Genomic DNA, 16,286 nt, shown 5'->3' with positions numbered 1-16,286 from the left:
GAGTTTTCCTTCTCCTAGATGAGCTGACAACCATGTCTGATGAGCCCCATCTGCTCAAAGCTGCTGGTTTTAAGGTGCCAGTAACCTGCCTTTGCCCTTCCTCCTGTCAGTAGAAGCAGTTCAGCGGGGCTGAGTAGCTAAGCCACACATGAAAGCCAAGAGCAGGACTTGGTTGTCAGAGGCTATTTGAGGCGCATGTCATTGGGAACAGTTAATAGCCAGTGGGAGCTTCACTGGCTATGACAATCTTAAGGGACCGTTGCATTATTAATACTTAATAAAAAACAGTCCAATATTTTGCTCAACAGGAAGACATGGAAAAACGAATAGAAAGCAAGGCAGTGAATGAAAAGAAATTAGGTGAGTTTCCTTTTGTTCTAATTTGATAACTGTTGAGCACATAATATTTTCCTGCAATTTCGTTATTTTTGAAAGCAAGTTTTATCACTACTTGAATACAAATAGATGACAACTTTGCAAAAGGTTTTGTTGTTAGTTGTATACAAAGGTTGTATACAACCTCTTTGTGAAACCCACCCTATAAAATTAATTGGGGTGACTGTGGAGGTAAACTAAAGCAGGCATCAAACTTTTTTGAGAGTAAATGAAATTCAAAAATTTGCAAATGCAGGAAATCTGAAATAAAAGCAGAAGATAGTAGAAATGTTCAACATACCAGACAGCAAACCAGTCCCTCCCACTCTGCTCTATCTCTCCTTGCCCATACTGCTTGCCACCAACACCTCCCCCCATGAGGGAAGGATATTGCAAAAATACAACTCTGTAAATCTAAACTGGTTGCATGTGTTAAACACAAGAGATTCTGCAGATGCTGGAAATCCAGAGTAATACACGCAAGATGCTGCAGGAACTCAGCAGGTCAGGCAGTATCTATGGAAATGAATAAACAGTCCAGGTTTCAGACTGAATCCTGATGAAGGATGTCGGCCTGAAATGTTGACTGCTTATTCATTTCCATAGATGCTGTCTACCCTGCTACTCCTCCAGCATTCGTGTGTGTTGCTCTGGATTTCCAGCATCTGCAGACTTTCGTATGTTTAGTACTATTTCTGAGTAAGTGTGACCCAAGAATATAACATTTTAATGTTATAGAAATGACTGAAGCAGTCAGGATAAAACTTTTTACTTGAATCAATCATGTATAAAATGGAATCTATTCTATGGTGTATTTTCCTTAATGGAATTCCTTTTTTATTCTGCAAGTATTAATTAATATTAAGGAGATTTCAGAGTAATGAATGCACATTTACTGATGCCTTGCTTTCTGAGATGTTATTGTTGTTTCATGTTAAGTAATACAGACAGTAGAAGGACAAATTTACCATCCTGGTTTTCCCCTTTACAACTACCCACATTAACAATGAGGCCTCTGTCAGTAAGGGTCGACCATGGATGTTGCACCCTAGCTGTCTAAATATAGAAACCAGGGCAGTAAGATGAAGACCAGGGGGATGGAACCAGGGCAGTATGATGAAGACCGGGGGATGGGACCAGGGCAGTATGATGAAGACTGGGGGATGGGACCAGGGCAGTATGATGAAGACCGGGGGATGGGACCAGGGCAGTATGATGAAGACTGGGGGATGGGACCAGGGCAGTATGATGAAGACCGGGGGATGGGACCAGGGCAGTATGATGAAGAGATGAGGGGATGTGACCAGGGCAATATGATGAAGACTGGGGGATGGGACCAGGGCAGTATGATGAAGAGACGAGGGGATGTGACCAGGGCAGTATGATGAAGAGACGAGGGGATGGGACCAGGGTAGTATGATGAAGACTAGGGGGATGGGACCAGGGCAGTAAGATGAAGAGACGAGGGGGATGGGACCAGGGCAGTATGATGAAGACCGGGGGATGGGACCAGGGCAGTATGATGAAGACTAGGGGGATGGGACCAGGGCAGGAAGATGAAGAGACTAGGGGGATGGGACCAGGGCAGTAAGATGAAGAGACGAGGGGGATGGGACCAGGGCAGTATGATGAAGACCGGGGGATGGGACCAGGGCAGTATGATGAAGACTAGGGGGATGGGACCAGGGCAGGAAGATGAAGAGACTAGGGGGATGGGACCAGGGCAGTAAGATGAAGAGATGAGGGGGATGTGACCAGGGCAGTATGATGAAGACTGGGGGGATGGGACCAGGGCAGGAAGATGAAGAGACTAGGGGGATGGGACCAGGGCAGTATGATGAAGACTAGGGGGATGGGACCAGGGCAGGAAGATGAAGAGACTAGGGGGATGGGACCAGGGCAGTAAGATGAAGAGATGAGGGGGATGGGACCAGGGCAGTATGATGAAGACTGGGGGATGGTACCAGGGCAGTATGATGAAGACCAGGGGGATGGGACCAGGGCAGTATGATGAAGAGACTAGAGGGATGGGACCAGGGCAGTAAGATGAAGAGACGAGGGGATGGGACCAGGGCAGTATGATGAAGACTGGGGGAAGGGACCAGGGCAGTATGATGAAGAGACTAGGGGATGCGACCAGGGCAGTATGATGAAGAGACCAGGGGGATGGGACCAGGGCAGTATGATGAAGACTAGGGGGATGGGACCAGGGCAGTTAGTGGAGAGGCTGTGGAGGCAGATGTTGGTAAGACCTCAGACAAAGTCAGGAATCGAAAGGTTGAGCATGGTGTGTGACTAGTGTCCTAAGCTACATACATTTCAATAAAAGAAATATGGTAGGAAAGGTGGATGATAGTGCTGAAGATGAGGTAGCTGGTTTTACAAACAGAGACAGTTGTGTAGTGGGGAGGGCAAAATTGCTGTCAACAGGAAGAGTTGCAACGTAAAGCATGGACAAAATCAAAAAGGATCAATATAGACTGAAGATACTGCATTTGAATGTATGCAGTATATGGAATAAGGTTGATGAACTTGCAGCACAGCTGCAGTTTGGCAGTTTTGATGTTGTAAGCCTCCCTGAATCATGGCTGAAAGAAGATTATAGCTGGGAGCTTAATGGCCAAGGATAATCATTGCATCGAAAGGACAGACAGAAAGGCAGAGGGGGCAGTGTTGTTTTGTTGGTAAAAATGAAATCTAATCACTAGAAGAAGGTGAAATAGGGTCAGAAGGTGTTGAATCATTGTAGATAGAGCTAAGGAATTGCAAGGGTAAAAAGACTCTGATGGGAGTTATATGCAGACCCCCAAACAGTTGTAATGATGTGGCCTACAAAGTACAATGGACTATAGAAAATGCATGCCAAAAGAACAATATTACAACAATCATAGGGGACTTCCATAGGCAGAATTTCTAGAATGTCTATGGGATGGCTTTTTAGAACCACTTGTGGTTGAGCCCACTAGAGGATCAGCTATTCTGGATTGGGTGTTATGCAATGAACCAGAATTGATTAGAGACCTTAAGGTACAAGAACGCTTAGGGGAAAGTGATCATAATATGATCAAATTCACCCTGAAATCTGACAAGAAGCTGAAGTCACATGTGTCAGTAATACAGAGGAGTAAAGGGAATTACAGATGCATGAGAGAGGAGTTGTTGTGAATTGATTGGAAAAGAACACTAGCAGGGAAACAATAGTGGGCATTTCTGGAAGCATTTCAGAAGGCACAGGATATATGTGTCCCAAAAAGGAAGAAATATTCTTAAAGAAACATGACATAACCGTGGCTAACAAGATAAATCAAAGCGAACATAAAAGTCTAAGAGATCACGTATAATAGAGCAAAAATTAGAGGGAAGTTGGAGGATTGGAAAGCTTTTTAAAACCACCAAAAGCAACTAAAAAAGTCACTAAGAAGGTAAAAGTGGAATGGCCAATAGTATTAAAGCCAGCCAATAATATTAAATACTGAAATTTTCTTCCAGTGCATAAAGTGTAAAAGGTGAGAGTTGATATTGCAGAATTGAAAAATGATGCTGGAGAGGTAGTAATGGGAGGGGGGGCAAAGAAATGGTGGATGAAGTGAATAAATATTTTGAATCAATTTTCACGGTGAAAGTCAATAGCAGTATGGTGGAAGTTGCAGGAGTCAGGGATAATGGACTGTGTGAAGCTACCAAAATTAGAGAGAAGATTCTGGGAAACTGAAAGCTCTTAAGGTAGATAAGTCACCTGGACCAGATGGTGTACACCCCAGAGTTCTGAAAGAGGTGGCTGAAGAGATCATGGAGGCATTAATAATGATCCTTCAAGAATCAATAGATTCTGGAATGGTTCTGGAAGAGTGGAAAATTGCAAATGTCTCTCCACTCTTCAAGAAGGGAGAGAAACAGAAGAAAGTAGGCCAGTTAGTCTGACCTCAGTGGTTGGGAAGATGTCGGAGTCAATTATTAAGGATGAGGTCTCAGGTTATTTCGAAGCACATGATAAAACAGGCCGTTGTCAGCATGGCTCTCTTAAGGGAAAATCCTGCCTGTCCAATCTTTTGGAATTCTTTGAAAAAATAACTAGCAGAATAGACGATGGAGAATTGGTTGATGTTGTGTACTTGGATTTTTTGAAGGCCTTTGACAAGGTGCCACACATGAGGCTACATAACAAGCTATGAGCCTATGGTATTACAGGAAAAATTCTAGCATGGATAAAGCAGAGGTTAATTAGTAGCAGGCAAAGAGTGGGAATAAAGGGAGCCTTTTCTGGTTGGTTGCTGGTGACTAGTGGTGTTCCACAAGGGTCTGACCGATTTGTTTTAAGTTATATGTCAATGATTTGGATGATGGAATTGATAGCATTGTTGCAAAATCTGCACCGATATGAAGACAGGTGGAGGGACAGGCAATTTTGAGGAAGTAGAGAGGCTACTGAAGGACTTGAACAGATCAGGAGAATGGGCAAAGAAATGGCAGATGGAATACAGTGCTAGCTGTACATTGTCATGCAGTTCGACAGAAGAAGAGTTTCTAGCATGGATAAAGCAGTGGCTGATTGGTAGGAGGCAAAGACTGGGAATAAAGGGAGCCTTTTCTGGCTGGATGCCAGTGAATAGTGGTGTTCCACAGGAGTCTGTGTTGAGACCAATTCTTTTTCGATTATATGTCAATAATTTGGATGATGGAATTGATCGGTTGATTGCAAGGTTTGCAGGCAATATGAAAATAGGTGGAGGAGCAAGTAGTTCTGAGGAAGTAGAGAGGATACAGAAGGACTTGGATAGATTAGGAGAATGGGCAAAGAAATGGCAGATAGAATACAGTTTTTAAAGTCATGCACTTTGGTAGAAGAAATCAAAGGGTTGACTATTTTCTATTTGGAAAGAAAATCTAAAAGAAACTGTGGTGCAAAGGGACTTGGAAGTCATTGTGCAGGATTATCTAAATGTTAATTTTCAGATTAAGTCATTGGTCAGGAAGGCAAATGCAATGTTAACATTCATTTCAAGAGGACTAGAATATAAAAACAACTATACAAAGTTGTGCCTTTATAAATACCTGATAAGGCCTCACTTGGAGTATTGTGAACATTTTTGGGCAGCTTATCTTAAAAAGGATGTGCTGAAACTGGAGAGGGTGCAAAGGTTGTTCACAAAAACTGATTCGGAGATTGAATGGCTTGTCTTACGAAGAACATTTGATGGCTCTGGGCAACTGGATTTTCTAGAATTCAGAAGAATGAGGGGTGACCTTGTTGAAACCTGTCAATGGTGAAAGGCCCTGATAGAGTGGATGTAGAGAGGAGTCTATGTTATATTGACTGTCCTGTTGTACATTTCACTTATTACAAATGACTATAAATTGCACATCGCACATTTAGATGGAGACGAAACATAAAGATTTTTACTCATATATAGAAACATAGAAAACCTACAACACAATACAGGCCCTTCGACCCTCAAAGTTCTGCCAAACATGTCCCTACCTTAGAAATGACTAGGCTTACCCATAGCCCTCTATTTTTCTAAGTTCTATGTACCTATCCAAAAGTCTCTTAAAAGACCCTATCGTATCCGCCTCCACCACCATTACCGGCAGCCTATTCCACGCACTTACCACTCTCTGAGTAAAAAAACCTACCTCTGACATCTCCTCTGTACCTGCTCCCCAGCCCTTTAAACCTGTGTCCTCTTGTGGCAACCATTTCAGCCCTGGGAAAAGGCCTCTGACTATCCACACAATCAATACCTCTCATCATCTTGTACACCTCTATCAGGTCACCTCTCATCTTCTGTTACTCCAAGGAAAAAAGGCCAAGTTCACTCAACCTGTTTTCATAAGGCATGCTCCCCAATCCAGGCAACGTCCTTGTAAATCTCCTCTGCATCCTTTCTATGGCTTCCGCATCCTTCCTGGAGTGAGGTGACTGGAACTGAGCACAATACTCCAAGTGGGGTCTGACCAGGATCCGATTTAGCTTCAATGTTACCACTCAGCTCCTAAATTCAGTTCCACGATTGATGAAGGCCAATACACCGTATGCCTTCTTAACCACAGAATCAACCCCAAGATCCCCCTGATCCTCCACACTGCCAAGATTATTACCATTAATACTATATTCTGCCATCATATTTGACCTACCAAAATGAACCACTTCACACTTATCTGGGTTGAACTCCATCTGCCACTTCTCAGCCCTGTTTGGCATCCTGTCAATGTCCCACTGTAACCTCTGACAGCTCTCCACACTATCCACAACACCTCCAACCTTCGTGTCATCAGCAAACTTACTAACCCATCCCTCCACTTCCTCATTCAGGATATTTATAAAAATCACAAAGGGTAAGGATATACGCAATAAAGTCAATTCAATTCAATTCAATTCAGGATGTTTCCTATGGTGGGAGAGTCTAAGACCAGAGGACACAGCCTCTGAATAGAGCGGCATCCTTTTAGAACAGAGATGAGGAGGAATTTCTTTAACCAGAGGGTGGTGAATCTGTGGAGTTTGTTGCCACAGGCAGCTGTGGAAGCCAAATCTTTATGTATAGTTAAAGCAGAGGTTGATAGATTCTTGATTGGTCAGGGCATGAAGGGATATGGGAGGAAGGCAGGAGATTGGGGTTGAGAAGAAAATTGGACCAGGCATGTTGAAATGGTGGAGCAGACTTGATCGGCAAAATGGCCTAATTCTGCTCCTGTACCTTATGGTCTTATTTCAATCTGCTGTATTCTCAAATATTCTGTGAGCTGTTTCTACTGCTGCCTTATATTTCACCTTCCAATATTAAAATCAAATACTTATTTTTTTTTAACTTAGTTTCATCTCTTAACAAGGATGGGAAGAAGAAGAATAAGTTAGCCCGTAGTCGTTCACTTGGGGCTCGAGTGGCACCACCAAAGCTTATTTCTGATAAGCCCACAATGTAAGTAAGATGATAGGAGTAAAATATCTTAAAATTGAGGGAACTAGAAACCCCAAACCATTCATTCTTTTTGTAATTTTCCATCTTCGCATGTCTTATTCAAAGTGATACTAAGTTCATTTGACAAAAATCTGATCTTTTAACCTAACCAAAATCATCCAGAATAAAAGTTCTATTCTATAGGGGGAGAAAAACCAGTTTAATCTTTATTGTTGTGAAAATAAGTACTTTTAATTCACATTTGCTTCAGAGCCATCAAAATCAATGATAGTTTTATTATAATTTCTGCTAATTATTTTACAACTTTAATCAGGTTATTAACACAGTCCTTGGCTTAATATTCACTCAGTGTTGCCATCGGAGATGCCTTACTGTGTTGATGATATAACCAAATTTTTAAAAAATAGTATAATTGCATGCTGCAACTAATGCAGCATATAATTGTTGAGTACTCTTTATGCAGATATGCAGCATTGTAATCATTTTCATGCACACTGGTATATGTGCATGAATCAAGGTCAAAACACAGGCATGCATTCCAAAGTATTCTTTTGTGAGCTGATGAATTTAAATGTTAAGCTCATAGTTAACTTGTCCAGAGCTTTAAATATACTGTAATTAACCAGAATTTACAGGAATGTTCTTTTTTTTAGTAAGTTCTGACCCATTTGTATATCTGTTGAATTATTTTTGGCTACTGAAATAAATCTCAATTGCAACATTTGTAATGCTTATTTTTCAGGAAGCTCACTGCAATATCTAACTCGCAAATTGCTCCAACTGCAAAAAATGCCCTGCTGCCATTTGGTAAGAAATCTGCATATGTACAGCATGTTTGCGCAGCATTGTAGCACTCGATATTACTTAAGTACTTAAGCTCATCACCTCTACTAGGGCATATCCTGCCAGAATCCTGTGTCCTGGGCCAGTCTTCCACTTTGTCCCAAGTGTAGCCTATCTTCTTGGTGTCCTTCCTCTCCCTGGGATGAGGTCTTTGGTGTTTTTGTAGCTCTGGGATTTTAATGGAATGGGGTTGCTAGCCCCATACCTAACCCTATTCCTTTCACAGTGGAGTTTGGTGGAGTTGTAACATTCTATATATTACTAAAAAATTGAATATTTTCACATTTTTATGCCAAAATGATAATAAAAATTTCTGCAAAGTTCAAATCTGCAAACAAATCTTATATGTTGATGAGTTGCATTAATATTGTGTCAAAGAAATAGCCATCAAAGAAACTTGTGTAACAATATGTGGTTTTGTGTTTTAATTCAGATTCAACATCTCAGAGTCATTCTTCAGCTTCTGGTGGGCTTTCCCATCTGCCATCTTGTTCGCGTTTTTATTCCAATGAGCAAAAACCAAATGGAAGCAAAGATACCCTTCCAAAAAAGTTTAACTTGTAAGTCTGTGTATCCAAGTATGTTACTCTGTTTGTAGAGAAACCATTTTGAAAATCAAGATGATGCCTATTTACTCCCTCGAGTAACACACACAAATTGCCACAGGAACTCAGCAGGCTGGAGAGCACCTATAGAGAGGACTAAATAGTTGATGTTTTGGGCTGAGACCCTTCATCAGGACTGGAGAGGTGGGGGGAGGGGAAGGAGTCCAAGGTGGAAGATGATAGGTGAAGCAGGTGTGTAGGGTACTCTTTACCTATGCTGTACACTGCATGCATTGTTAACTACATCTTATTAACTTATTTATGGTAACATTTTGGTTTACATGATGGTTGTGATGTGGGTAAAAGATGGTGTGGATGAACATTGTTTTATTTGGTTTTATATATGTACAGTCAGATAGCAATAAACATGAAATTAGAGAGGGTTAGAGTATGATGTCGGGAGGTGATAGGTGGAAAAGGTAAAGGGCTGGAGAAGATGGAATACTCTTTTTCCCTATTTTCCCAAAAGCATCATATCTTCACTAAGTGGTTCCAGAGCTGCAGTTACTTTGTCTTCTCTCATTCTCAAAGTAGTCATTCTTTGCGTAAGCAAGTAATTGATTGTGCCATTGACTCAATCATTCTACACTACATCAACAAATTTTATTGTTAAGCAAAGTTTATTATCTGGAAAGGGAATTAAGTCTTTTGTATTCCCTTACCCTTCACAGAGACAGAGTCAGAAATGGGCAAACACAGCTGCAATAGTAGAGCAGAGACCATTTGCTGGCTAGGAATCAAATTTGGGATTGATTAAGGCAGGCATTTTTCCATTCCATTTCCTTAGTGCACACCTGCGGCAGAGTATGATTTCCACTCACTTGCCTGTCCCAATTTTAGTTCTAATTCAGGGTCATTTCATATGCTGAATGTGGTCTTCCAAACTCAATGAATTACACTATCATGGGGTCAGAACCAAAGATGATTATCGGACCATCATCACATCTTTTTACCTTTTCACCCTGGTGTCTTGCTATTTTCTGAATGCTGATTAGCAGTACCTTGAAAGCAACCCACTGTGAGGTATTTTCAGAATCAGATTTAATATTATTGGCATATGTTGTGAATTTCATTGTTTTGCGGCAGTAGTACCGTGCAATACATCATAAAAACCTGTATTGCCACTTAGAACCTAACCCTCTGATTGCTCTTTTTGGCTCCTTGGGTGAGACAGATATACATTTGAGTCCAACTAAACGTCAAACATTATTTTCTGCTTCTCTTCTGGCTAGATGTTTAATTCTCCTTTGGTGGAAAAATGTTGCCCCACCCACGCATGCTCAATGGCTAATGATATTATGTCCTGTTTAGACCTTGAAAAGATTCACTACTCACTTCTTAATTCGGACATAAAGTCTCATAAGGTGTAGGGACCTTTTCTTGAATATTTTCATAACTTTTCCTTAGACTAAGTTTTTTTTTCAGTCCCTTACTTTCAGCTTTTTTTTCTTGATAGTAGGCATTATTATCTTTTGTTCTTATTTTCATGTACAGTTTTAGGGGTTTGAATGTTCTGATTTATATTTCCTACATTTTGCTGTGGTTGGTCTGGAGTTTTTTTTTCTTGCGGGGTTTGGTACTAACTTTACACGACTTTAGTGTGGGTGCTTTTTTATCAGTATTTTGAATCATATTATCATTGTATGTTTATCTTGCACTGTATTAATCTCTTATTTTGGTCTTGAGTTTTTTTTTGTTGTAGTGTTGTAGAAATGCATAAAAAATTTAAAAAACTGTAAATTACAATAAGAAACATATATAAATTAAATAAGTAGCCCAAAAAGAGAGCAACAAATATTAAAGTATTGTACATGGGTTCATTGTTCATTCAAAAATCTGATGGTGGAGGGGAAGAAGCTGATCCTGAAATGTTGAGTGTGTGTCTTGACACTCCTGCATCTCCTCCTTGAGGATAGCAATGAGAAGAGGGCATGTACTGGTTATGAGTGTCCCTAATGATGGATGCTGCCTTTTTGAGGCATCAGGTTTTGAAAATATTCTCAATGTGGGGGAGGCTAGTGTCAATGATGGAGCTGGCTGAATTTACAATTTTTTGCAATTTGTTCTGATCCTGTGTATTGCCCCTCCATACTAGATGGAGATGCATCCAATTAGAATACTCCCTATGGTTTTGAGCATTTGTGTGGATCAATCCGCAGGAGAAGAGGGAAATGAGCTTTACTCCATAGTGCATCTCTAGCTGTTTTCTATTCAAACTCGGCTGAATATTCCATTGTGAAATTGTAATCCAAGGTCGGTATCAATATGGATTAATAACATTTTAGCCAACCTATTTATCACCTTGGATACAATGGGATTCCCAGTTTTATGTATATATGAAAAAAGCCTCATGTGGATAAAAGGGTTTTAATTTCAAGTATGTATTGAATAAGATGCATTGTGTCTTATTAAATATGCATTATCTTTTTCAAAGGAAAAGCAGAAAATCAAACCCTTAATGGAAGAAATGTTACATTCCATGATCAAACATTTGATAACATGCATCAGTGACTTCCTTAAAGGCAAGTTTCAGTGACTGTTTGCTGATTTTGCAAGCTGTGAGGAAATAATGTAGTTTTCTGACTGATTTGGAGGAAGATTCATTCCAAATTGAAGACTGTATTTGTGTCTCTGCAGAAGTAACTTATTCTCATTTTATTGTCCATGACTTGCTCTTTGAATATTTTTGCATATATTCTTGTTTATTACACAGTGTTTAAAATTCATTAAAAAGGTATTACCTAACTTCCACAACCACCATTATAGATAGGAATAAAGAAATTAAAACAATATATGATTTATGTCTCAATGCTTTGTTTTCAATATTTCTGTTTGCAAGGCATGTAAAGGGTAAGCGAACATGATGTATCCTTGTGTACTCCCAAACCTGTTAGGAATGTGCATCATAACCAGCCATGGTAGTTTCAAACATTTACTTTTGAATGATAGGTGGAAATTTCAACTTCTCCCTTTGGAGAAACTAAAAAGAACCTATACGCAAGTTGAATGATTTCAAATATGATCCCAAACTAGCTAATTAGTTCAAATAATGGAGGTTTATTAAACAGATGAGCTATGAAATAAAGTTTCAAGAGCTTAAATTTTCGGCAAATCTTAGTTCACTGTGGAAGTTGCTCCACACAGCTTAATCTGCCTCACCTTCAGTGATGAATTTGCTAAACTGAGCTTCACTTCAGGTGAGTAAATTGTGAGTTCAGAGCCTTTTCCAAAGAGGCATGTCTGCCTAATGTATTGATTTTACTTGCTTCTTAATTGGAATGTAGTTAGTCTTTGGGCAAAAGAAGAGATTATTGGAGCAGTCTTTTGGACTGACAAACCTTACACACAAAGGAGATAATGGAAATCTGCTGCATGTAATATAGGGAAATCACCTTTCAAATAAATAGGTGTCAAATATTGAAAGAGTATCCCTTAAAATGTGGAAGGTTGTTTGCTTAAATTAGTAATGAGATAATTCTGGCGCAAAATTTACATGTCCCATTAATTTGTGACTTGTATATTTCTGATCAAAATTGCTGGAGTGGAGGTTATTATTCTGTCTCAGAAGGGTATGCTATTTTTAGCATATCTTGGTGAAGTCTAATGTAATGAACTCACAATACTGGTATTACTGACTCAGTTCAGAAAAATCTAGATTGTATTTCAGCCAATGTGCCATTATGGATGCCAACTGAAGATAAGGTAGATCTTTCCCATAGAGCTGAATTTACTTTTGCTAGCACTGCTTGGCAATTGCTGATTCAGTTTGCTCTGACCCTGTTAGTGTGATGAAAATATCAGTGTGTTGTCCTTACTGACAGTGGCTTATCATGCCAGCATTAAGTGACCCAGAAATTCAAGAAACCTGTCAAAGTCATTTTGTGTTGATTTTACAATAGTGCAATTAGTACTAGCTCTTAAAACTGAATGTAACAACTTACCTATAAATGTTAAGTGTTTTTCTTTGTGTTATTCTGAAGGGTAAAAGATGTTTTGTTTTAATGAAGCTTAGCACACAGTGCAAAAGCTGTCTACACCACATGATATGCAAAATATCAGTATTAGCAGTTGTTGGCCTGCATTACTAATATAGTTTGAGGCACTGTATGTGCATTTCACAAGGTCTGTCTTTTCATGTTGCCACCTGATGACAGTTTGAAATAGTTTTTGGTAACCAGAGATTTGTAATAAATTTCTAGTATTGAATTTAATTTCTCATTGTAAAATGTTTAGGATACAGTATATTTTATTTTTCCCAATGATTTTGAGATCCCAATGTTATTCTGATCTAATATTTGATTCAAAACCCTATTGTACCTTTTTCCGTTCTTAAGACTAAGTCAGACTTCTGCAAGATTATCCTATCATTTTGCCATATATTGTAAATAACAGTGTATAATAACAAGTTACATTGTAAGCATGTAAAAGCAAATGCAGATACAGTTTTTCATAAGGAAAGTGAAAACTATTTAATTTTTTATTTTCTTTTGCATGTCTCATGATATTTAAAGCTTATTTTGCATATATTCCTTTCACATGCCTACTGCTACAGGAATATATATATATATATAAACAGTGTTATGAAATCCATGTGCAAACTGGTGTAAATATGGCCTTAATCAGATTGAGCTATGCAGTCCAAAAAATCTGGCTTTGTGAAAATCTTTAAATAGGTACAGTATTGTCACCTTCAATTCTGTTACAATTGTATGTTACATATTTTAAAATAAATTCTAAACACCAAATAGAAACTCAACATGTTCTTGTTCTTCATTATTTTTCACAAAACCTGCATGTAATTACTGCATTTTAATGCATTTTTTTTGTTTCTTCATATGACGATAAAGAAATTCTCTACTGTCGTTGACTGTTGAATGATAGCTTCTTATGCTAATTAATGGAAGGCGGGCTGATTAGAATGAAGAGATTGTAAGAATGAGATCTAGAGTTGTCTGACAAAAATTAAACAAAATTCAAATAATACGCTATATGACTATTTGAAAATCCCAATGGTTTTGTATCTGATCCACATGATCCCTGAATGTACTGGGACCCTGTTCCCATGTTCCCTTGAGATTTACCGAGCTTACTGAAATGTTGCTATATGACATTAAAAATTGAATCAGAATTGTAATGGAGTCAAGGCCCCTCTGTTGGTTGGAGTTGACCATGGATGTTGTGTCTCAGCTATTTACCTGATATGCAAGCCAGGGCAGCACAATATGGAGAGCAAGCTGTTGCCCATGCAGCGAGCTCCCCCTCTCCACACAGCTGATGAACCCAAAGGAATGACGGAGATCGATGCATTTAGATACCAGCAACATCACAGGAATTGCCAGTCAGCATTAGGGACTCCAGCGCTGGATTTTCCCTCATGGTTTACTCCCAAAGCCTTCTCCAAGATGAGCTGCCAAACATGATTGATAAACCTCATTTGCTCAAAGTGACTGATTTTAAGGCACCAGTAATCTGTCTTTGCCCCTTCTTTTGTCAGTAGAAACAGTTCTGCCGGGCCGAGTAGGTAAGCCTCATGTGAAGGCCAGGAGCTGGACTTAGTTGTCAGAAGCTATTAGAGATGCACGCAATTGGGAGCATTTAAAAGATAGTGGGAGCTTGACCCCACTGACCCTTCTCCACTTTCCATAGCTATGGCAACCTTAAGGAAATCATGTTGGAGTATGAATAGAAAATCAACCAATAATCCCTAAAATTTGATAGCCCAACACCACCAAAGTCCCAATTAATTGATTTTTACTGTTATTGGTTCTCAGTTCTCAGCTGAATACTAAGTAGAACAACCTTGATGAACAATTTCACCTCGAGTTTGAGGACAGGGCCCTCGTTATCTAAATTGTGATGCAACTGCACATTTATGCAAGAGTGGCTTCTTATCGGGGTCAGAATCAGGTTTAATGTTACTGGCAAATATTGTGAAATTTGTTGTTTTGTGCAGCAGTACAGTGCAATACCTAATGAATAAAACTTGAATTACAGTAGGTATATACTATATAGGTATATAGTAGGTATAAAATAGTTAAAATTAAATAAGAATTGCAAAATAAAAATAAAAAAAAGCAGTGAGGTACTGTTCATGGGTTCAATGCTCATCCTGAAATTGGATGGCAGAGGGGAAGAAGCTGTTCCTGAATCATTGAGTGTATACCTTCAGGCTCCTGTACCTCCTTCCTGATGGTAGCAATGAGAACATTAAGATTCTCACTTTGTTTTTGTTGTAGACATGTTTCTTCCTTAACTGAGAAGCCACAGCTATTTTTCTCCAGATGAGCGTAGGGCAGGGATGTTGTCTACTTGAGCTTTAGCAAGGACTTTTACAAGGCCCTGCATGGCAGGCTGCTCTGAAAGGTCGGTCTCATGAGAGAGCAGGTTAGGTGGCTTCAAAATCGGATCTGAGGTAGGAAGCAGAGGGTAGTGTCTGAAGGTTCTTCTCTAGATGGAGGCAGTGAATGGTGGTGTGCCACTGGGGTCAGCGTTGGGACCCTTGTTAGTTATATAAAGTATTTAGATGCAAATGCACAAGGTTTGATTGGTAAGTGTATGGCTGATACAAAAGTAGGAGGTGTTGTTGATAGTGCAGAAGGTTATCATAGATTAAAAGAGGATCTTTATCAGTTAGGGAACCAGACTGAGGAGTGGCAAATGTATTTCAATGCAGATAAGTATGACAACCATAAGACTTATATGGGGCAATATGGTAGCATAGTGGTTAGCACAACACCTTCCAGTACCAATGAGTGTGGTTCAATTCCTGCTGCTTTCTGTAAGGAGTTTGTATATTCTCCCTGTGATTGGATGGGTTTCCTCCAGGTGCTCTGGTTTCCTCCCACAGACCAAGGAAGTACATGTACAATTATTTGGTCATTATTAATTCTCCCATGATTAGGCTAGCATTAAATTGGGGGTAGCTGAGCAGGGCAGTTTGAAGGGCCAGAAGAGCCTGTCCCACGCTGTATCTTAATAAATAAATAAATGAATCGATAAAACTATAAATGTTAGGACACTAGTACAGAGAGACATTAAAGTTCATTGAAAATGACATTGCAGGTAGTCACCATGGTATTAGGTATTTAGGACAATGGTCTTCATCAAACCGGGCATTGAGTATAGAAGCAGGGACATCATATTGCTGTTGTATAAGTCATTAGTGAGGCCATACTTAGTGAGTACATGTATAATTTTGGTCATCCTATTGTAGGAAACACAGTTTTAAACTGCAAAGAGTGCAGAAATGATCCACAAGGATCTTTTCAGGACTTGAATACCTGAGTTACTGTAGAAGGAGAGGTTGGCTAGGCTAGGTCTTTATTCCTTAGAATGTACGGACAGACAGACATACTTTATTGATCCCGAGGGAAATTGGGTTCGTTACAGTTGCACCAACCAAGAATAGTGTAGAAATATAGCAATATAAAACCATAAATAATTAAATAATAATAAGTAAATTATTCCAAGTGGAATTAAGTCCAGGACCAGCCTATTGGCTCAGGGTGTCTGACACTCCAAGGGAGGAGTTGTAAAGTTTGAT

The 16,286-nt window shown here is 39.5% G+C and overlaps 1 protein-coding gene across 3 annotated transcripts in view; it reads left to right on the top strand.

Moving 5' to 3' along the window:
* ppp4r4 (protein phosphatase 4, regulatory subunit 4) overlaps nucleotides 1-13,499 on the top strand; it is a 231,166-nt gene extending 217,667 nt beyond the window's left edge. For all 3 annotated transcript variants that reach the window (XM_059962617.1, XM_059962616.1, XM_059962606.1), the window contains 5 exons: nucleotides 309-360; nucleotides 7,190-7,295; nucleotides 8,038-8,102; nucleotides 8,572-8,698; nucleotides 11,178-13,499. In XM_059962617.1, the coding sequence (XP_059818600.1) occupies nucleotides 309-360; nucleotides 7,190-7,295; nucleotides 8,038-8,102; nucleotides 8,572-8,698; nucleotides 11,178-11,202 (375 nt within the window). In that variant the 3' untranslated portion in view covers nucleotides 11,203-13,499. The remainder of the gene's footprint in view (nucleotides 1-308; nucleotides 361-7,189; nucleotides 7,296-8,037; nucleotides 8,103-8,571; nucleotides 8,699-11,177) is intronic.
* The last annotated feature ends 2,787 nt before the right edge of the window (nucleotides 13,500-16,286 follow it).

Source organism: Hypanus sabinus, chromosome 2 (assembly GCF_030144855.1).
Source record: "Hypanus sabinus isolate sHypSab1 chromosome 2, sHypSab1.hap1, whole genome shotgun sequence".
Classification (NCBI taxonomy): domain Eukaryota; kingdom Metazoa; phylum Chordata; class Chondrichthyes; order Myliobatiformes; family Dasyatidae; genus Hypanus; species Hypanus sabinus.
Note: the sequence above shows the minus strand (reverse complement) of the source record. Positions and strands in the feature narration are given on the sequence as shown.